At 49.2% G+C, this 23,820-nt stretch overlaps 1 protein-coding gene and 1 long non-coding RNA gene across 5 annotated transcripts in view; both read right to left on the reverse strand.

Annotated features, from left to right (window-relative positions):
* The window catches only part of PAX6 (paired box 6), a 35,931-nt gene extending 25,437 nt beyond the window's left edge, over nt 1–10,494 (reverse strand). For 2 of the 4 annotated variants that reach the window (XM_078683741.1, XM_078683739.1), the window contains exons 1-4: nt 10,444–10,494; nt 2,640–2,770; nt 1,980–2,021; nt 1,672–1,887 (exon numbers count right to left, since the gene is read on the reverse strand). In XM_078683741.1, the coding sequence (XP_078539867.1) occupies nt 1,672–1,887; nt 1,980–2,021; nt 2,640–2,770; nt 10,444–10,453 (399 nt within the window). In that variant the 5' untranslated portion in view covers nt 10,454–10,494. The remainder of the gene's footprint in view (nt 1–1,671; nt 1,888–1,979; nt 2,022–2,639; nt 2,771–10,443) is intronic. The other 2 variants (XM_078683742.1, XM_078683740.1) reach the window with 1 other exon arrangement.
* An 842-nt stretch (nt 10,495–11,336) lies between these two features.
* Nucleotides 11,337–18,285, reverse strand: LOC144824724 (uncharacterized). Its single transcript, XR_013609079.1, has 3 exons — nt 18,096–18,285; nt 13,833–13,949; nt 11,337–11,442 (listed from the first exon to the last, which is right to left on the reverse strand). It is a non-coding gene; the product is annotated as an uncharacterized LOC144824724 (long non-coding RNA).
* Between the last annotated feature and the right edge of the window lie 5,535 nt (nt 18,286–23,820).

Consider the following 23,820-nt stretch of genomic DNA (forward strand, 5'->3'; position numbering starts at 1 on the left):
TCGGCGGGCACAGAGCAGCCACAAATGACGGATAGGGAGGCCTGGGGCAAGGCTGCCCCCAGGGGGTCACACATTCAAAACATGCAAGTGCAGGTCACACGACTGAGACATGCGTCGGGCACCGCCAAGCCAGGGGTAGCGCCCACCACCCAGGCTGAGCCGGATGTATACAATGCAACCGTGAACGGGTGTCCACATTCCACAACCATGCCCTTTCACTGGGTGACTATAGCCAGTTAAAACATGCCAACCTATGGGGTTCGAGAAGAGTATTCCCTCAGAAAATATAAAGAACAAACTATTGTCTTCATGATGTATATCTGTCTGCTAGTTAATGCACACACAAACGTATTCCAAAATAAAGAAATGCAAGAAATGTGCCACGTTAGGCATTCAGACACTATATATAATATATATATATATATATATATACATACACATATATACATATATATATATATATATATATATATATATATATATATAATATATATATATATATATACACACACACACACAACAGCCAAATTGATATGTGAATAAGACAGTTACTACCGCGCAGATTGCATGCTACCAGTGAAACTCAGCAGACGTTATATATATATATATATGTATATAAGTGCATTTTGAATGAGGGGACGTTAGATGAGGGAAGCATTATTTGCCATAATGCTCTTCTCTCTCGAAAATCTTTATAAATAGCATATTACACTGTGCACGTCAATATAAATGGTGAATGTTATGCTAGATTTTTGTCTGCATTTTTAAAGGCATATAATAAAAATGAGGATGCAATGAGTTAAATTGATATTAAAAATAGTAATAAAAAACCCGTAAATAATGCGTTTCTCATGTTCATTTCATGTTGTCATTATAAAGTGGAATTGGCGTTTGCATTGTAGTAGTAAAGTAATATATGTTAAAATTCTGTCAATACATATGTGTATATACACACATATGTGTATATATAAGTCTTTGTAAATAAATAAATATATATATATATATATATATATATATATATATATATATATATATATATATATATATATATATATATATATATATATATATATATGTGCAACACAGCCAACTTCTTGATGTGATTTTTACAGGGTGCTCACAGTTAGCTCTAGCATTGTGGTATTGGTTAAAAGCCATTATTAAATGCACGAGATTGAACCATATACACAGATGCACAGAGTGTACTATGCTAGGCAGTACGAATATAATGAGAGGGCACGAATCATGGCTCATTCAAGGCTTTGCGTTTTCTGAGACATGAGATATGGCACTTCCCCACAGTCAACAATGGCAGTAAGTAACATACTAGTACGCGCGTGTATATATATATATATATATATATATAATAAATATATATATATTTATATATATATATATATATATATATATATATATATATATATATATATATATATATATATATACCTCATAAAATGCTACACACAGAAAAACAAGCTCCGTCGCCTTATGAAATCAGTAAGTTGAGGCTCTCTCTACTTCAGAAGCCCCGCCATGGGCCGCGCACTATTGTTCATAATTCTACCTAAATGAGCATGAACCTAGAGGCCGGTTTGGCTGCCCAGACCACAGACCTCTGCGCCTGGATCCCCGCCCGTGTCCGCTCCCCGCGCACCCCCGCAGTGGACTCACGCTGGGGATGTTGTCGTTGGTGCAGACCCCCTCGGAGAGCAGCCGGTCGCGGATCTCCCAGGCGAAGATGGACGGGCACTCCCGCTTGTACTGCGCGATCTTGCTCACCACCTCGGGGGTCGCCACCCTGGGCTTGCTGCCTCCGATGGCGCGCGGCCGGATGGAGCCCGTCTCGTAATACCTGCCCAGAATCTTACTCACACACCCATTGGACACCTGAGCAGGGGAACGGACAGAAAATCACATTATTAATAATTTCAAGACAATGGTAATATGTTTTAAGTATGCATAAACAAGGACAGGCTTACGTTTTGACTGTCCAGCACTTGGACTTTTGCATCTGCATGGGTCTATAATACAAAAATATACCTTAAATGGTATGAGAACTTACTTAAAAGTTTTCTTAAATTTACATTTGTGGCCCTACAGCTATGTATAGATATATAAATATGTGTGAGGCTTTATTCACATTACAGGACACTACTCTGGCAATATTATCCTAGCATTATACCTGCAGCTGTACAGTGATTATGCAAAACTAGACATATATTTGTTTTGCCATAAAAAATGCTAAAATACTACATGTGGAAAACAGCTCTAAAATATGCCAAATTGTTTAAGTTGTCAATGTTTCCCAACAAATAAAATCGGCTAAGAAAACAGCTGGACTTAAGTGTGCATAAAGTGTAGGCGAAACTGCCATTTCTACTAGACTGGCCATGACAATTAATGCAAATATAATGTATATAATTTCATAGAATAAGTTTAAATAACTGAAACAGTGTTTTTTTAAATAAACTACAAGCATCACAAGCACACAGCTACAAGCAGATGAAATATGTTTTTAAATGAAGCAGATGAAATGCGTCTCTAAGCGAGCTGGACAGAGGTTCGCGAGTTCGTGCGCTAAAGTGCATCACCGCGGGAGCGCTCCGGGGAGCGGCCGGGAGGCTGCCCCGCCTGTTCACCTGCAGGATGCGGGAGATGTCGCACGGCCGGGCTCCACTGTGGGCGAGCTCCACGATCTTCTGGCGGGTGGTGTCGGGCAGCGGCCTGCCGTTCACAAACACTCCCCCGAGCTGGTTGACTCCGCTATGACCTGCAGGCGGGGGCGAGAAACAGACATGGCGCGCTCAGTGATCACCTCCACAGCCAGACCCCCACACACCGGCAGACACCCAGGTGCGACAGCTCTGCAGTAAACACTGAACATGTCTGACTGAAAACGCATACTTTAAAAAAGTCAGCTCCAGCAGAGTGTTAGCATGTCATCCTGGGCTACGGCCTTTCAAAATGTACATACAAACTGATTTTAAATTATATTGACATTTAACTAGCTTAACAAACAAATATATCAGACAAAAAAAACAGAGAGCGGAGACAACGAGTTTCCCAATACAGAGCAAACACAACAAACTATTACATTTAAATATGCCCTCACTTTCTAAAAAATAAAAGCCAATACAGTCAATCAATGCAAACTCGAAATTAGCCTTTTCCAAATTAAATACACGAAATAAAAGTCACCGTCCGGGTGCAGATCTGCTGCGCGCATCATCCATAAAACACCAGCAGTATTTTACCAAAAGACAACTACAGAAAGCAGGAATGGGGTATATTTCCTCCCTGGGCTGGAGGTGGGGTCGCGGCTGGAGAGGGGAAGCGCGCGCTGCCGGATCGATAAAGTCCAGGCATGAAAGGGGAGGCGAGGCAGGTGCCTGCGCGAGGGGGCTCCCGGGCACCCCACTGCTCCCCAGTCCCGTCCCCCCCGCTCGCCGCCGACCTGTGCCTGGCGCCGCTCCGCTGCCGAGCTCTGCTGCCTCCTCGCCGGAGCCCGCTGACAAATTGACTCCGGGAGCCCGGGCTCTCTTGCAATAAATAAGCGCCAAATATAGAAGAGGGGGAAAATATGATGAGCCTGCCTGACATTTGTCTTTAAAATAAAGCTCGCTGCACGTCAACTTTGAGGCTAATTTCTGGGAATGGGCGGAAGTCGCCCCGGATCATGCATGGGAGGCTAATTGAGGCGATCAGTCGGAGCACTTGTGGCAGGCATGTCACTTTCTGACACTGCTCCGCGCTCGCAAAGCGCATCGTCAGGACAAATGGGAGCCGGCTCGGAACGAGCCTTTCTGTCCGCATCGGGGTATCACTCAGGCGAGATGGGCCCCGCGCTGCCCTCCGAGGGGCGGCTTTTCGGGTAGCCCCGGGCGCTGCGCGGACACATCCGAGGGCTGCGCGCTGGCGCACGCGATGCGAAGTGACAGCGCCTTTTTTTTTCTCCTTCTAATTTAACGTCAAGCCGCGGAGGGCTGCATAATAATGTCTGCTCGGGACGTGCCGCGCGCTCGGTCCGCCGAGGCAGCGCCCCGGCCGCGCGCGCTGCAAGTTTGTGCTGCCGCTAATGAGCCATGAACTCGCTGAGCTAGAAAAGGGGCCGCTCCGCGCACCTAGAACTGTGCTGCATGGAATCATGTTCCCCTCTCAGCGCCTCTCCCGGCTCTCTCTCGCTTTTGTTTCCGTCTCTCGCTCCCTCCCTCTCTCTCTCTTTCTGCTTCTTCCTCTCTCAGGCTCTGCCTCTTCTCTCTCGCCCTCCTTCTCTCCTACTTTTTCGACCCCTCTCTCTCTCTCTCTCTTTCTCTTCTCCTCTCCCTGGGTCTCTTCCTCCACATTCCCCCCCCTCTCCTCCTCTCAGAATGGGCTGTCTCTCGCGTCGCCCCCTCCATACCGACCTCCCCTCATTTCTCTGTTTCTTTCTCCCCCTCACCCTCACCAGGTGGCTCACCTTCATTCCACATTTGTCCTTCTTCTCCACGCCTTGCCTTCTCTCTCCCTGTTTCTCGCCCACCTCTCACTCCTTTCTTGCTTTCGCTTTCGCTCTCTAGTCATTTGTCTCTCTGCGTCTGTAGCTCTCTCCTCACCCTTTCTTCATCCCTTCCTCTTAAACCCATGATCGCTCTTGCTGTTTCCTCCCCAGCCTGTCTTTCTCACCTGCGCACCCTCTCGTTTTCTTTAACTCTCCCACCTTCTCTCCCTCCTGTGGGGTCCCAGTCTGCTGCGCTCTCCACACTCACTTGGTTTTAAGTTATCTGTGCATGCTTCCGCATCCATCCCTCCACCCAAGGCCTGTCTCCCCCTCTCGCCCCTTTCTCCTCCTGCCTCCACACATTTACACTACCCTCACTAATTTTATGTTTGCCCGTGTAAACGCCCCCCCCTCATCCCCTCACCTGTTCTCTTTCCCTTCCTTGTATGTTCTGGCGCCTGCTCTGATCATCTACCTGGGTCTTTCTGCTTCCACTTTCCTCTCTGCCCCCCCCCCCCCCCCCCCTACCTGCCTCTCGCCCCCTCCCTCCTTCCATCGCGCCCTGTTTTTCCCTTCTCGGTGCCCATTTACCTTCATGCCTCAATGATAGTGCTCTCTTCACCCCCTCCCCCCCAATCCTCGAGCTCCCCCTTTACCCCTCGTGTCTCTCTTTACGGTTCCTACTCTCTCCCTGTCCACCAATCACCTCCCGCATACCTATAGAGCGCAGTGAGGCGAGGCCCCGCTTTACAAGCACATTTGTCAACATAAAAGCGACAGGCCGGGCCCCGCCTGGAAGTTTCACTTAGGAGGTTAAGCCTCAATCATGGCCGCGGTCCCCGGAGAGGGGCCGGCTCGATCCGCGCGGTGATTATGCGCCGTGTGCTCTGTTGCTGCTCCCTAATAGGGGAACATATGGTGTCAATTTGGACGCCCTGCACCATATACACGCAGGAGTCATTAGCGCGAGGCCTGCAGAGCCGGCAGCGGCCCCGGAGCCACCCGGGCTGCACCCTCAGGAGGTGTGCAGAGGCTTGCAGGGGCCCTGTGCAGGAATTCAGGTGCACACATGGTTCGCCCAGGCGTGTGCAGAAATCTACGTGTGCGCATAGTGCGCGCTCCATGTACGTATATGTATACAAGTACATGGGCCACTCGGGCAAGTGATACAGAGAGGCCGCCCTGGCCGCACGCCTTCTACATGGGATTACCTGGGCCGTGTGCATGAATGCACAAGCACGCATCGTACGTGGGCCACCCCCAGCGCACATGCATACACATGCATACATTGCACAAGGGGTCACCTGGTACTTGTGCGGTAATGCGCGTATTCTTATTGTACATAGGGCCATATGTACCTTGAGCACGCCGTGCCATTCTAGAATTCACGTGCATGTACACAAGGGTCACGCACGAGGGATGAGCACGTAACTGACGTGTACATTTTGGACAGAGATTGCCCAATGCTTATTTAGGAACTCACATGTATACAGCAACTATTGGGGTGGGGCTGCAGCAGGTGCATGCTGCGCACAGGGACCCAAGGCATGTGTGTATGAATTTACATATGGACATAAACATACTATCAGGAGATTAGACGCCACCCTGTGCGCTCCGCAGACAGGGTGGGACACGGAGGAGCGTCAGGCAGCAGTGTGCATACGGATCCTTAGCACGCACACACACTCGCTCGGGAAATAGGCCACGTTCACGCGGCGCCTACACCCTGTTCTCTTCCACACACGAGATTTCACAGCGTAACTACATATGCCAGCGTACATACGAGGAAAGCGAGAAAGGACCACGTTCGCACGAGGCCCGGCCTTTATTCGTTTATTTCTGCTTTAACACAAACTTACTTGCAAGCGTCACTTTCATGGGCGCCACTACTCATAAGAAACTCGAGAAAGAGCCAAGTTCACCTAGGACCGGTCTGCAAGTTTTCACTAGTGTGCATACATACAACAACCACGAGGAGCCACCGAAGTGTGTTTGTGTGTACTATTGCTCTCGTGCTCTCTACGGGCTCTAAGTGTTTGTGTGCGGTTGACAACAGTAGCTGTGTCTCCTGTTCAGACAGATACTACGAGAACATACATTCACTTTTGTATGCACGAAAACACGCGGGCATGAAGACCGGTACATGCAATACTTGTGGCGATGCTCGGCAGCATCTGGTAGGAGTAAAACAACTCGTTTAGACCGCGACCAGCTCGGATATATTTATACATTTTTCTACTGATATATATATGGCCCAATACACCGTGGGACTGCAATAACTTGACACACATCTAATACGGGTTGTTCTTTTAATGCAGAGGGAACGTCTGTTGGCGTCATACATTAAGGAGTATTGAATATATATATATATATATATATATATATATATATACACAGAAATATCCATCTGTCAGCCTGATTAAAGATCTATCTATCATCTATATAAATTGTGTATCTGCTGTCATTCTGTGCATGTTACAGTGTATATAATTATGGACATATTTAGTCATACTGACATACATGTATATATGCACACCAATATTTACTGAGCACTCCTGCACATGTATAAGCACACAGCCATGTGTATAATTATAAATATCTATCTCTATCTCTCTCTCTCTCTCTCTATATATATATATATATATATATATATATATATATATATATAATTACACACATGCCTGTGTGCATATGCATGTGCAAGAGCGCTCCGTACATATTGTATTATATGTATATATCCATTGTTGACTGTGTGGAGTGAGCATCATTCACTAGAGGCGAATATCTGAGCGGGAGACTGAAGCTGACATCTCTCTCAACACTGATAGTAAATACCAGATTATAATTTACGCACCCGTACATAATGTTTATGCCGTTGTATTTTTTTTTACATGTGCACATTTTTTTCGTGCCAACCGACGACATTTAGCCACCTCCAGGATGCATATCATACTATGTCTCTATAGTTCGTTTTACATAGTGTATGCCCTGGTGATTTTTTATGTTTGAACAAAAGTTATTTGTTCAACACCGAGATGCATATTAAACTCTCAGCTTCTGTATGATAGGTTTATGCCTGTAGATGTTTTAACTAAAGGTATTTACGTGGGTGCATATTATACTCTGTACTGCCGTGCTTCTGTATACATGGTTTTAGGTCATGGTGTGTTTTAGTGGTTTAATAAAAGGCATTCAACAAACACCGCAAAGCATAATGTAATCTGTGCTTCTGTGTAAATAGTTTATTCCGTGGTATTTTTGAATGTGCATATGCCATAAGAAAAGGTATTTGCAAGGAGTTGAACTATTGTGAGAGTCGTTTACCATAGATAGTATTACATGCAAGCTATGAAACAGTAAAAGGCGCTTCCTTGTCAGTGTTGCTTTACTGCAGTAATACATTCGATCTTGACCTTTGCACTATAGTAATAAATGTATATTAGTGTCTGCTCTAAATGACGTGTTACCGGCAACATTTATTTTCATTGTCCCGCTGGGTGTGTGTATATATTTAGATGTGCTCACAAACACATTTGGAATCGTTTGAACACTTAAAAGTGCGTAAATACCCCACGAAGAATCCGAAAGAGCACGTGCTGACATATGCCTGCTTTCTATCACGTCAACTAACATTTTGCTTCTGTTTTTATTAATTTGTATCACACATGAGATAGGACCAGACTCTAGTCTTCCTGGTTTTGTGGGTCCTTGGTGCTGTCGTTTTACGGCTGTGCGTATGATGTCATGCACTCTGGGCCCGTTGGCACGCTGAGTATAAACAGAGAAAACGGACTCCAGCTTCCTCCCACATCTGCACTACGAGGTCTACAAACTCTTGCTACTGGTGTTGTAGGTTTAGTGCTTAATTTGTGCCGGTGGGCCCACAAAAAATAATTTCTGTGTACCAGCACTTGTTTCCCCCCCCCCATCAGGTTTGAGCCAAATCATAAGAGAGACAAACACAAAAGAAGGAAAGAAAGAGAAAAAGACGAGAAGCAGTAACAAATAAAGCAAGAATGAAAGAGAAGCTGAAAGAGTGAGACACAGGGACAGAAGCGTCTGGTGGTGAATGTGGAAACAAGACTTCACAACATTGCTATTCTCACCCCGACATTGGATAGTGACTGCAGAGGACGTGAGAGCAAGACTTTACCCCTGCCACTTATTCTTTTACAAGCTATGCCCCGTCAGTCCTCTGCCTGTGCCCCTGCGAGCTCCGGGCCCATGTGCAGGAAGTGTGCACGCAGAGAGGGGCACCGTGCGGCTTCGCACACCTGCAGGGCCCGCCCGAAGCTCGCAGCCCCCGGCAGCGTCACCTGTAAGGGGATCCCTCGCCAGTTATTGTGTTTGCTTTGCCTCTGCAACGCGATATTCTTATTTTTCCCGCGCAGAGCTTAGTCTGCCAAGCAGAGGGTGCCGGCAGCGGGGAGACAGAGTTAAAACCCCACACGAAGAGAGGCCCGGAGGAACCCCCGGCGCAGGGTGGCAGGAAAGGCTCTATCTGACCTTTACAGGGCCCCTGGAGCCACCAATACACAGGGTGTCCGCGGTATGGGCACACTGAACCGGCCAGAAAATGAAGTGACCTCACACACATTTAGGAGAGCGAGGTGCGCGCGCCCAGGGCCTTATGTGGGACAGCGCAGTGCAGTGCATTGTCCACGTGTCAGGTTTATTTTCGAAAATACATTTTCCAAAAATACCCGTTTCTTGGAGGCTAAGGCTTTACATGACCGATGAGAGGCGCAGTGTGTTGCCATTGTGTTACTATTTTACCACACACACAATACCTGCATTTGTAGAAGGCAGGCACACTTTCAGTGGATGATTCTCGAGTTCAAAATGCACATAAGTTTAAAACATGACAACTGGCAAATGCAGATTCACAGTTGTGCCACAAAATCTCGCGCTGGGCTTTCCCACTGGTTGGCAGGTGTGCCCCCCCCCCCCCCCTCCGACCCCTCCTTACATTGGCACTTCCCATCTTCATACTTGTCGCGGGTCCGAGCCAGGGCTGCCCCTGCCAGACCGTACCATCGAAATATGAGGCAGTAAACATGGATTTTGTAGCAGAGAAAACATGTAGGCACAACAACTTTGAGGCCTGTAAACTTTTACACCAGTGTTCCAGACCGATAAACACTTAAATCAGTAAAGTTTAACACTGGCAAACTTAGAGGCCTGTAAACATTGTAGTCAGTAAACACTTGTGACATTACATTTGCAGAAAGTTAACCTTCGGGCATGTAAACTTTGAGGAGTGCAAACATCCAGGCCTGTAAACACAGGCCTGCTTTCCAGCATGGTAGAATTCCAGTTAGGGGCGACCCCTCCTTCGCTGCAGTTCCCACTCTGTTGTTAAACTGCTTATATAAATTTGTTTACAACTCTGCACTGTCAAAAGCAATTCACGCAGAGCCCCTCCACCCACAAAGGCCGCCGCCTCAGCCCTGAGAGACATGTGCCCTCTGCAGAGCAAGCCGCACGCCATACCGGGCCCGTGAACTTTTCACCTCACAACACTCTTTGAAGGAAAAAAAAACATAACCGCCTAAACAAAGACAACCTGTGCTGGGAACATAGCTGGGCCACTGAGTCAGGCATAATTACAACGACTTCAGGTTAGGGAGCGCCCTCTTGCAAATCTTCTGCGCATCTCCACGTGTTAACCTCAAAATGCCCGGAAGACAACACGCCAAGTGCCTCAATTAAACAACATGTCGGACGAAACGTCACTCCACGGCTACGTGTGTTTTTACTCTGTTTGCACAGACACATATCTGCCCATATTAGACTGTTCTACAAGCCAACTGGAAAAATCCTTAAACACACACGCCCTTCCCGAAATACTGCATGCATTCTGTCAAGAATATCAAACAAATACTGTCAGCCAAGGATGACTGTTTTTTTTTTTTACATTTTAACATTTTGGTAATTGATCAAGAAATATAAAATAGACAACTTACTGTTCTGCATGTTGAACTGCTCCAGCGCGATCCCCTGTGTCTCCCTTATGTAGTCCTATTAGTGAAAAAATTAAAAAAAAATTGTTATGTTGACGACAAGTGTCAGCTTCAAAAGTGCATCTCAAGTGTGAGTAGTTGATTTTTCAAAATATTATTATTGTTAGTCATGTAGCTACTAGTTGTTTATCTAGGATTAATAAAATTGTATTTTTTAAGGCGGTTGAGCTTGCACCACTCAGCACGTGCAGTTCAGGCCCAGGCCCAGGCGGGGGCTCGCGCCCACCTTCCCTAGTCCCATGGCCTGATTGCACGAGAAGCAGCAACAACAGAATAGCGCCGCGACGTTTCCCTTTTTTGCACTTGCCTGAAATATGGGGTGGCTGTCTTGTCATGCAATTAAAGGGCTGACACATCTGCTTGCCTCTATTTAAAGTCTTCCCTCTAGGACAAAACAAAAAAAATATGATATTAAAAGAAAAATACCTTCCCCCTGGGACTAATAAAAAAAAATGCAGCGTAAAGTCTTTGAACTTCGCATAGCACGCTACGATGGGGCGGAATGAGGCTGGGTTAAAAAAAAGTTACTTAGATTGATTTAAATATCAAAATAACTATATGTATAAAAAGACTGTGGTGGAAAACTCTCGAGGTACTAAATGATTTTAAGCGGGTTGGGCTTGTTTCTGGGAGTAGGTTATATGTATGTGTGTGTGGGGGGGGGGGGGGGGCTCGCGCGCGCCTGTGTGCATGCTTCAGTGGAGGGGACGGTGCAGTAAGTGCAGTGGTGCCCACTCTCTGGGCAGACTTTGCTGTCTCGCGCGTGGCCCCGAGCGGGCAGGCAGGCAGGCCGCCCGGCCGGCACATCTCAGGGCGCCCCTCCTTCCCTCCTCACCCTCATGGCTGCCGGTCCGCGGTGCTCGGAGTCGGCCCCCTCTCCGCTGCCGGGTCTTTAGCTCCTCGCTGTGCAATGACACACGCTGGCTACCTCGCCTCAGTGCTCTAAAAAGTAGAAACAGGAGGGGGTGAGAACTGCCCCACAAAGGCGACAGAAAGCGAACAATAGCCTCCTTTCTGCCTCCACTGCCCAAACCCCAGAGAGCACCAACCCCGTCTCCCCCGAGCAGCAACACGTCCCCCCCAAAAAAGCGCCCGGGACCGGGGGGCCCCTCATCAGGCCACAGAGAGGGCCCTGCCCGGGCCCACAGTGCCTTGGGCCTCCCCCCACCCCCACCCCCCCCCTATTTCTCGCAGATAGAAAAGTAATTTCTCGTTATAAATATCTGGGGGTAATTGTGTTACTGGTGCGCGTTGTTAGGGGTTGTAAAAAAGATACAACAGCCCAGCGGGGCGCTCAATTGGGAAGAGACAATTGTAAGAAAGGGGCCTATTCAGGCGGGTTGCAGAGAAGAAGAGGAGGCGGTGAAGTCATGGTATCGTCCCGGCCTTCATTTTCTCTCCTCTTTTGGTGAGAGGAGTAAGAGAATACCCATTCCCGTTTCCTTTGCGCCTTATAATGAATATTAATTTTTCTCTTGCTTTCCGCTGGTGACGGGCCTCGCGGTTAGCTCATTCAGCAGCAAGCAGCCTTTGTGCAACTCGAGTAAGCAGTTTGTAGCCGTCTGAAGACGAAATAAACATCAGGCGGCGCTTTCTTCCCCGCGCGCCGAGCCCGAGTGATAAACATTTACAGCTCTGACAGCCACCTGAATATCAACAGAGCAGAGCTTGGCAAATCGGCCTCTCTAAACTCCAGCCCAGGCCTCTCTGCGGTTTAATATACTAGCCACGTCCTGGGAGGATGCAGGCCCCCCGAGAACCCGTCCAGTCGAGCCAAGACCACTTCTAGCTTTGTCTCACACCAGAAACGAAAAGTTAGAATACAGCCACATAACTTTGCCAAACCCTCCTCCACCTACACGTATTTTATTTGGAATAGCAGGCTGTCCTTTACTTTAACGGGATCACGCTAGTTTTTCAAGCCTGGAGTTTTGCTTTCTGTTGTGAAACTTTTCTAGTAAAACTTTTAGCGGGGAACTGAAAGTGCAACGAAACACGCAAGGGACCACCGTTGAAGCCACGAAAATTCTCAGAATGTCTTCGTACAATGGTTCCAGACACAGCCTGCGGGGTTATGCTTGTTTTATATTTTGTTTACGGCCGGTGAACACTTCTCCGAGTTTTCGTCTAGCCGCAAACAGCACAAAGTTCGTGTAAGCTCAAACGTTAATGGCAAGGCTAAATCATTAATTGATTTGGTGAATCGAAGCCAATCTTGTTATATTTCTGGCATAATCTTTTTAATTGACTGAAGTTTTGCTTTCTTCATTTTTACAGTCACGGTCGAAGACAATGACAATTGTTTTAAAATGTGACTATTAATACCCCTGAGTAAACGGGTTGTTTAGTGTCTCATGAAAGCGTTTCATTTCTCGAGAATATACAATTCTAAACAAACATTTTTGCACGTATTCTTATATTTTAAATACATGTCAATTTGCCTCATTTTCTAAACCAGAATTGTGAGTTTTCAACGGACGGAAAGAGAGTAAACAAGCCATTAAGGAAAGTAAACTTTCCCCTTCCTGTGTGTGTGTTTGTAAAAGTTGGTTGGTATAATATAAGCTACTGCTCATTGGGGAAAGCTGCTCACCCACCTGTTATCTGTAAGCCTTGAGGCATACAGACCCAGACATAAAATAGCATTCACTTCAGTGAACAAATGCACTTTCATGGTGAATACACTATCGGAAATGTATTAGAAGAATAAGTGATAAAAGTGCTCGGACCTTGTTTCTAACTGCCTTGAGGACTTTTCTTGGAAGACAACTTATAGAGAGGAACTATTGATCCCAAAATGTCCTCAGAGGAGAACGTGGGCAGTTTTTCCCACGTGCACAGTGAGGCAGTTTGACACACAAGTGTTTGTTTACACGCGAATGTCTAGAGGTGGGGTGCCAGGTTCGGCCAGTTCTTCAGTTTCACAACAGCCCCCACCTCCACCCGATGGGCCACCATCCCTCAGACCACCCTCGTGGCCTAACAGGATTCCTTACGCCTCTGTAGTCTCGTGGGCACAGGTAAGTACCCACGTGTCACCCTCTACAAGAGACCACTTCCACTCTACAACCCAACACCTCAAGGCCATCATACAAAAGGTACCCAATGTGAAAAGGGGGAGTGTGACATCTTCAACGAGGCCTTCGACCAATCTGCAACGCCGCCTGCAGCCTCTCCCCGTGCACCCCAGGAGCCTGCTCTGCCACCCCCGCTCCGTGGTCACCTGTCTTCACTGACCGGGGCAGGTGGAGCTGCGCACCCCAGATCCGAGCCCCCCTTCCCACCCTAAGACCCTCAGCCCACAGTGCGGAGTGGGCAGGAAAGGCACTCACCTGTGCGAGGCATGCTGTCCCGGGCTGCACTGGCAGCGGCGCGGCGGGCACGGACGCGTGGTGCCTGCTGCCGGTGGGTGCAGGCGGCTGTGCCGGTGCGGAGCGGAGGCTGGGTTCCTGGGAAGGAGACAGAGATTGACAGTGAGGAGTGCTGTCAGGGGGCTGTGTGTGTGTGTGCAGCGCGCGCGTGTGCGCTGAGAGTGAGTGAGTGAATGTGTGTGCGCGCTGAGGGGCCGGGACTCTGCCGCGCACACGCACCTGTGCTGATTGGCGGGGGCTGGAGTGCATGAGTGGCGGGGCGCCTGTGCTCGCGCCTCCGCCGGCCCATTAGCCGCACCTGACCTCCGCCTCCGTCCGCAGCCGCGCGCGCTCCCCCTGCGCCTGGCCCGGAGGAGCGGGGAAGGGGGGCGGCCCGGGGCTCGCGCTGCAGACCCGCTAATCACTCGGCGCATGCAAATGCTCTGCGCCGGCTCGCGCGCCGAATATTGCTTTATGCAGAGCGCCGCCGGCGCCTCGCGGGCGCCCATTGGCCGCCCTGCTCCTCCGCCCGCATCCATGGGTGCCTCCGCCCGAGAGTGGCTCCGGTGCTCGCCGGAGCTGCTGGACCCCGTGTCTGCTGCCACGGACCCCGGAGGTCGGGCCACCCGAGAGTGGACTTTTGTTTATATAAACGCACCGGCTTCCCACAAGGTGGCAAACGCTATCCGCTCTATGTCAGAAAAATGCAATGGTAACACTGCCCCAGAAATGGGCTCGCCCGGGTAATAAAGATCCCCCACTGCAAATATGTGGGCTTTGCTTACCCAGCCATGCTGGCTGCTGTAGGAAGAGTTTGTGTGGGGGTGGCGGGATTTGCATTCAAACAGCAAGCCCCCCACAGTTCCCCCCCTACCCCTCACCGGCCCTGACAATAGAGATAAACAAAACAACATTCACATGTAAAAGGCGTAAATATGTGTAAGACAGGCGCTTTGTAAACTGTGAATCGCCCTGAGCCATCCAAGCTTGGCGTGTAACCCCCTCCGCTGCCCATGGAGGGGGGAGAGGCGGGGTGTGGGGGGCGAGAAGGGGGGGGGGCAGCCGGGCTGTAAAGTGCAGAGTAAATACACACTCCACTCTGTGTATTGAGTGTGCAGAGGCCCTGCAGTGTCCTTGAAAACTCTCACACAAACTTTCCCCACGTGCCGTTTGTTGACCAAGAGCTTGCGTTACCTCTTCACAGCTTTCCTGATCCAGAAACGACGACTTTCCCTTTTCAGACGCGAGGAATCTCGTTTTTTTGTGATAAACGGAGCCTGCCTCTGACTCCAGTAGGCGGGTCCGCACTGCTCTGCTGGCCCCCACATTGTACCGCCACAGATACCTGGAGCCCTCGGCCCTCGGCCCTCCAGGGGTGTCAGAGTTTTATTTGAAGTAGGCGCCTGGCCTGCCTGCTTTGTTCCCTGATAGTTGCTGCTCTGCAGAGCCAGGGCTGCCGAGGGAGGACCCGTGGAAAGTTAGTCAATGAGGCTCTTGTGATGACCACACACCACAGCGTCATTTGTTGAATGTCCGACTATTAGGGCACACCTCAGTGCACCCCAAAGCCTCCCCCCGGCGCATGCACTCAGGGTTACACAGGGAGCACCAGTCCGAGCCCAGGGTGTCCCATTCGCCGCTTCCCAAAGGCTGCCCGGCGGGGCGCTCGGAGGCGAACCGAACAAGTGTGCAGACAGACAGACGGACAGCCAGAAGCGGACTTTGAAGGCGGAGAAGGTAAAATGAAGCCGTTGGACGATACACTTGACTTCTCGTGACATGTGAAAAGTGCTAAAAGTCAGAGCTCATCAATAAAGTATCCTGGGGGTGAATGGGGGCCCTGACAGGCGTTGCATTCTGCAGCTCAGTACAATGAGGAGACAAACGACCCTGCCAGCCAGCCTGGCCGCCACTGAAAGGGCCTCTCAATGGGAGCCGGATAATGAGCCGCGGGACCGTCAAGCGCTGTCATGCCGGCCCCGGAGAGGGCTGGAGCCGCCGGCCCCCTCCGGGATCACCGGGAGATGCCGCCTAAACCACCGGGAGCATCCAGAGACCCCCAGAACTCCCTCGAATAACACTCGCGAGAGGGCACTCGAAGCCCCCAACCCAGCCTGAAATGATGACCCCCCAGAGACGGACCAATAACACCCGGGAGATGCGCCTCAGGGCCCCCCTACATGACACCCGCTGACCCCAATGATATAAACATGCCCCCAGAGCTCCCTCTAATAACACCCGCGAGCTGCTCCTCATGGCGCCCCCAAACCACAAGACGCATGGGGGACCCCCACCCATAACAACTCCAGGTACTCCACAGACAGCTCCCTCAATAGCAGCCGAGATACCCCCAGAACCTCCCCCAAAACACACTGCAGCTCCCCCACACCCTCCTGGGGCTGCCTGTGTCTTCCACTTTGGGGTGGTGCATTTGGTGGCTGTCAGTAACTTTGAAAGGCTGGTGGGGCTGGGGCCCAAGCCGGCTACATATGACCGACGCCTCCCCAGCCCTCTCGCCTCCATAGAAGCCCCCTGCCTAGCGTCTCCCCGGGTCACTCCGCTTCCGGAAACCACTGACACCCTGGGGAATGTGACGGGCTGAGCGATAGTGGGCAGCACACTCTGGGGCCCTGTCTTAGCAAAGGAATGAAGGGCCCTGGATAGAGCAATGTAGCCACTAAAGTACTTTCACCCCCAAAGAGCCCCCACAAAATAAGCACTCAGCCATACAATCTCAATTAGTCAGACCCCCGCCTGACCGACCAGAGACTCACCCTCACACCACCTAGTCACACACCCCAGGCAATCGGCCACTCACATACCCATTAACTATACTCGTCTTTTTTCACACACTCAATCAGAAACCACCCATCCGAATGCACTTACTTCAGACACACACACACGTTTACTCATACACTCAGAAACCACCTATCCGAATGCTCTTATTTCACACACACACACACACACACACACACACACACACACACACACACACACACACATTTACTCATACACTCAGTCAGAAACCACCGACCTATGTGTACTCACTTTACCCACTCACACACACTTTAACTATACTCGCCTCTCTCACACACTCAATCAGAAACCACTCACATGTTTACTCATACACTTAATTAGAAACCACCCACCTACATGTACTCACTTTACCCACTCACACACTTTACATACACTCGCCTCTCTCACACACTTAATCAGAAACCATCCACATGTTTACTCATGCACTCAATCAGAAACCACCCACCTACATGTACTCACTTTACCCACTCACACACTTTACATACACTTGCCTCTCTCGCACACTTAATCAGAAACCACCCATCCGAATTCACACAATTCACCCACACACATGTTCACTCATACACTCAACCAGAAACCACCCACCTATATGTACTCGCTTGACCCACTCACACACCCTTTACCCATACACCCTCACACCCTCATTCAAAAACCACCCACCCGTATGTACTCACTTCACACACACACACCATTAACCCACACTCCTTCACACTCAATCAAAAAACACCCACCCGTATGTACTCACTTCACACACACACACACACCACACCCACACCCACCCACACACACACACACACACACACACACACACACACCACTTACCCACACTCCTACACACTCAATCAGAAACCACCCACCTGTATTTACTCACTTTAACCCCCCCTCCCCCACACACACACTGTTTACCCATGCTTCTTCAAATACACAATCAGAGCTAACGTGTGGCTCACATGCCACCCGAGAGACACCAAAAACATGCCCCCCTGCTCCCCGAGCCGTGTTCCGGCCCAGCGCCCCCACGTGTGTCCAGGGAGGCCGGCGCGGCCTGCTCGCTCCCTCGCCCTTCCCGCCGGAGTCATTTGAATGCAGGCCTCGTCCATTAGCATTCGTGAAATGCAGGCGCATCAATCACATCACCAAAAGAAATAAAACCCCTTTGCAGGTTGTTTAAAAGACACGCCAAAAGCGCCGCTCGCAAGAAACAGCTGCAGACCTCCACTGAAATAAACCCCAACTAGTGTAAGCCTCGCTGAAATCGGTTACAGTCGGTGAGATGATAAATTCAGGCGATTAGAGCGCCTTAGACACATGGCTTTTCGAAGTTACAGCGCGAGAGCATAGTGAGAGCCAACACTAACCGCACTAAAAAACAGCACAGCAGCTGCAAGCAACCACGCACACACAGAAAGCAGAGTTCAAAGTACCAACCTCTGTCCTCCAGGGAACACACTCCTTCGTCCCCAAAACAGCTCCACAACTTTTCACCAAAAAGCCCAACGCCGCCTGGTTCCTTGTTTTTTTTTTAATAATAAAAAGACGAAAAAAATCTCCGTGTGTTTGAAGAAAGTATCTTGAGTACAGAAGCAAATTTGGAGGAGACGAAATACATTCAACGACGGTCCCTTTCAGCAGGAAAAAAAAGCCAAGTCCTTTGCAACATGGAAATCAAAAGAAGCTTTTTTGCACCCGTCCGCTTATAGAAGAGCAAAAGAAAAGGTGGGAAAAAAAACTTTGATATGCTCTCCAGGCAAAGGAGAAAAAAAATCTCATATATTATTTGTACAAGCGTCAATTAGCCACCGCTGGGATTAGCAGTGTCTAATGCCTCGGCTCCGAAGGAGCACTAATCACGGAGCTATTTCGCCTCAGGGCACAGTGGGCTTTGTGTCCCCTCCCCAAAAAGTTTTAACTAAAAAAATGATAAAGAGGAGGGGAGGGTGAATGCCTCTGACGTCATCCCAATGGAAGGGGCGGTCTGAGGGGTGGGGGTGTGTGGGAGGGAGGGAGGTTGTAAGCAGAAAGCAGTCACAAAAGAAGGCTGGGTGCCCGGCCTGCTACTGATTTATCAGGACTTCTGTGGGGAAACGGGAGCTTCAGTTTCAGAAGCCCAAAAAAAAAAAAAAAAAAAAGAAAAGAAAAAAGAAGAGTTGAAATAAAAGCGAGTGAAAGGCCGTTTTGCAGCCCCCAAGAATGTGCCAGTGAGGTCCGTTGAAGTGGCAGCGGCCTCTGAGTCTGGCTGCAGTGTTGTAGCCGCTGTGTGAAATGTACCTGCCCGTGCTGGAGGCGCAGGAGTCACTGTAAACTTCCGGCAGCCTCTGCGCCGGCCGCCATTTTGAAGCACGCCTTCTGCAGGGGCGTCTATGGCCACCACTATGTGCCCTCACCAGAGACACTGGGCACCGCAGCATCTGTTACAGGCATGTTTCCGGAGTTGACCTCCTTGCATTTAACCCCCCTTCCTCCACGCCAACAGCTGCTTGGATGCAACGCAATGTAGACCGAATAATAATAAACAGTATGTTAAAGCATGAGGTCCTGTTGGAGGGGTGTGGGTGAGAATAATATTTTGAATTATGACATTCAGTCGGTGAGTATATTTCTATTTGCTCTTGTAAAATGTATCTGAAGCTGGAATATTTCAAATTTGTCTAAACTTATTTGGGAATAATTAAATGTTGCAGTGTTGAAACGGGAATAGAATTTGTGATGAAATGTGTTTCCTTGGCAAACATGCAATGGAAAGCATGTGACTGAGTTGTGCAGTCAGGGCTGAGTATCACCACCGTAGGGACACACGAGGCCTATGCCACAGTGGCAGGCTGGGCCCTGAGCCCCGGCCTATGCTTCAGGGCATAGAAATGCAATTCTAGTTAAAATCATTCCGGCCTCGTGCCTCCTTGTAAATAGCAATATCTTCCGCGCAAGATTTAATTTGCATACATTCTGTCATTAGTACAAATACTACCAGCAGTCTTTGCTACTCTGTCATTTTGCGAGTAGCCCGAATCAGTAATATGATTGTTTTTCTTAATCCATCACAAATATAGTTCTCCCTAAGCTCCCAACACCTTCTGTTATTTCTCTGTAAACAAAGCGAATTGCTAATTCTCAGGGCACAACATTCTTTAATATCACTCGCCGAATGTAAACGTTGAGTTCCTCACACAAGGCGACGTTTTCTATGTGTATTGCTCTGTGGATTCGCTTTGCACTCACGCACGGTGCGGGAGAATCCTCCCCTGGTGCGCTCGTGTGTGCGCGTGCAATGGAGAGATCCCCCCCTCTGCAGGAGGTGGGCTGCCGGTACCCCGGCCCGTCTCTTTGCATTAACATCCGCTCTGCCAGCCACCTTTTTTAATATCCAGAAAAACGCTTTAAGTCGCCTTGTCCAGTCGGGTCTGAGCGAGCAGAGACACACGACTCCTGACGTGTGCACGCACGGTGCGTGTGCCTGCGGGACACTGGATGCCGCCTTGTGTACTGGGAACGGTGTCTGAGGCCTCGAATGCGGCGGACACCGAGTTAAGTGGGGCTTTTTCGAGTTTACTAACAATCTGTGGAAACTTGGGCGCCCTTTAACCCTTGAGTGGCGGCCCCGGCCGGGCACACACTGGCACCGTGCACGCACAGCCTGGGCCCCGGCGTGTTGTGTGCGCGGTTCTTTATTTCGCCGCGGTTTTCCGAAGGAGGGCGGCGTGGGCTGCTGCTGGGAAGAGGGCCGAGTGCCCGCACAGGCGTGGATGCTGGACTGGCTCCGTGGGAAGAATGATGAGGCTTTCCCGACAGGCGCCTTACAAGCTATTGATTGGGCAAGCTGTTGCAAACCCCCTGGAACCGCTAATCTGTCGGCTAATAAAGGCGCTAAGGAGCTCAAGGCGAGTTTTATTAGCGCCTGGAGAACACCGGCAGCAGAGGGGGATCAAAAGCCCGGACCCCTGATATCTGTGAGAACAGCCTGCAGAAATATATTTTCAATTACGGCGCCTGGCGGTGTCAGATCACAGGCACTGGCCGTGCCACGGCACACAGCAGTGCTAGCACAGTGCCCGAAGCAGCCGAGCCAGTGTGTGGGCGCTAGGGGTCCATGAAGTGGCACTCAAATGCCACAGAGACCCACACCTAACAGCAACATACGTAGACATTACCACAGAGCCGTTCACCCCGTCCCATGGAGAGAAACCGGCTCTAGAATGCCCAGGCGGTATACCTACATTTACCCCGCATACAGAGGTCTTAAACCGCTGGCGGAGGGCTTAAACCGCATCTAGAATGCCCAGACTGTACACCTACATTTACCCCGCATATAGACGTCTTAAACCGCTGACAGAGGGCTTAAACCGCATCTAGAATGCCCAGACTGTACACCTACATTTACCCCGCATATAGAGGTCTTAAACCGCTGACAGAGGGCTTAAACCGCATCTAAAATGCCCAGACTGTATACTTGCATTTACCCCGCATACAGAGGTCTTAAACCCCTGATGGAGGGCTTAAACCGCATCTAGAATGCACAGGCTGTATACTTGCATTTACCCCGCATACAGAGGTCTTAAACCGCTGACAGAGGGCTTAAACCGCATCTAAAATGCCCAGGCTGTATACTTGCATTTACCCCGCATACAGAGGTCTTAAACCGCTCACAGGGTTCTTGAACCTTATCTAGAATGCCCAGACTGTACACCTACATTTACCACAAACCCAGAGGTATCAAACCGCTCCCAGGGGGCCTAAACCGCATCTAGAATGCCCAGACTGTATACATGCATTCACATCAAATACAGAGGTATGAAAACGTTCCCAGAGAGTCTAGACCGCACCTAGACTGCCCTAAGTGCGCACCTGCATTTCCTCCAAATACAGAAGTATGAAACCGCTCCCAGAGTGCGGAAATCGCATCTAAAATGCCCTACATTTATACCAAATAGAGAGGTAGTAAATCGCTCCCAGGTGCCTAAACCGCATCTGGAATGTTATAACTGTATACCTACATTGAGCTCAAATTCAGAGATCTTCACCCACACCCAGGGTGCTTAAACTGCACACCTTAGCTGTCACCAGTACCAGAGTGCTTCAACACTATCTAGAATTCTGAAAGCCTGAACCAGCTTGGAAGCAGAACCCAGTCCTTGAACCGCACCAGACTGCTTGAGGTGCCTACCTTACATATAAGTAGCCCCAGCATTTTCAAACCTCACCTAAAATGCTTAAACCATATTTCACACCTTTTAACCCATCCACAGCGTTCTTAAACCGCTACTACAATGCTTAAACTTTATGTCACACTTTTTAACACACCCACAGAGTTCTTAAACCGCAACTAAAATGCTTAAACCGTGTCATACTTTTTAACCCTTCGACAATGTTCTTAAACCGCTACTAAAATACTTAAACCTTATGTCACGCTTTTTAACCCATCCACAGCGTTCTTAAAGCGCACCTAAAATGCTTAAGCCTTATGTCACACCTTTTAACCCATCCACAGCGTTCTTAAACTGCTACTAAAATGCTTAAACCTTATGTCACACTTTTTAACCTATCCATAGCGTTCTTAAACCGCTACTACAATGCTTAAACCTTATGTCACACTTTTTAACACACCCACAGAGTTCTTAAACCGCACCTAAAATGCTTAAACATTATGCCACACTTTTTAACCCATCCACACAGTTCTTAAGCACCTAACATAAACCTTATGTCACACTTGTCAACCCCTCCACAGAGTTCTTAAACCGCACCTAAAATGCTTAAACCTTATGTCACACTTTTTAACCCATCCACAGAGTTCTTAAGCACCTAACATGCTTAAACCTTATGTCACACTTGTCAACCCCTCCACAGAGTTCTTAAACCGCACCTAAAATGCTTAAACCTTATGTCACACTTGTCAACCCCTCCACATAGTTCTTAAACCGCACCTAAAATGCTTAAACCTTATATCACACTTTTTAACCCATCCACAGAGTTCTTAACCAGCATCTAGAATGGTTAATTGCACCCACCTTAGTTTTCTAACGAAATCCTCCCCCTCTAGAACGCTTAACGGTATACATTAGTTTGAGCTTAACCCTAAAAAAAATGTGAACATCTTGATTCCTTAAACCTTATACCATACGTTTAAACCCAATGGTCCTACAATGCCTACATAGTAGTCCATAGATTTTAACCTAACTGTGGGACTTTTACACGGGTTTGGTAGGCTTATACATTCTCTCCCAGGTTTAAACAATCATGCAGTTCTGAACCCCTAGCTAGAATTCTTAAATCTTACACAATAGATGTCACCCAGCCCCCACGCTCTTAAAGCGCCTGTAAATGTTCATATTTATCTACGAACTGCTAACCGGGTCCGGGCGAATCTAGAATGCATGAACTAGGTACCACAGATCTAACGAACCACGGAGTTCTTAAACCGCTTTAAAAGGCTTATACCTAGTTACCAGAGTTTTTAACCCGCTTCTAGACTGGAATAAACCTAATTCCCGCACAGTCGAACCGCCTCACTGGGGATTTTACACACAGTTGTACAACGGGGAAAGCACACGCCGGCGATGTTAAACCTTAGTTGAGAGTTCTTAAAACGAATCCATATTTCTTAACCAAATCGCATCAAATCCAGGCCCGTTCCTTAGATCTTAAGCCCCTTGCAGACTGCCCAACCCGACCTCAGTGGTTCTACCTCTCGTCACCGCGCGATCTGGCCGTAAGGCGCCAGGTCCTCGAAGCGCTGGCAAGGTGCTTAACGCCTTCTACGGGGACGCTGTCCACCGTCCCAGGCACTCGAAAACCCCTCAGACAAACCCCTTGTTTGCTGCCCAAACCCCACACCCGAGACCGGTTCCCATGGAGAAAGGAAGGGATGCTCCACACGTTGGAATTGGAGAAGGGGTGCTCTCGCACACCTGGAGCCACCCGGCCGTACCTGCCCAGCTCCCCGCCCGTGGGCACTGCCAGTCTCCCGGTCGGGAGCCCTGCAGGTGACGAGGCCGGTAACAGAGGCATTAGCGGGGGTGCTCCTTATCGCTCTCGGTGTAATCTGCCGGCAATCTCCGGCTCAGAGGACTGTCTGGTCCGAGGTAATTATGTCACAGCTTTCCCTCGGCCTGACAGCTGGATACACACAATCTCCCATAAACGCCTCTAATGAGGGGGGTGG

This window comes from Lissotriton helveticus, chromosome 3_1, assembly GCF_964261635.1.
Source record: "Lissotriton helveticus chromosome 3_1, aLisHel1.1, whole genome shotgun sequence".
Lineage (NCBI taxonomy): Eukaryota > Metazoa > Chordata > Amphibia > Caudata > Salamandridae > Lissotriton > Lissotriton helveticus.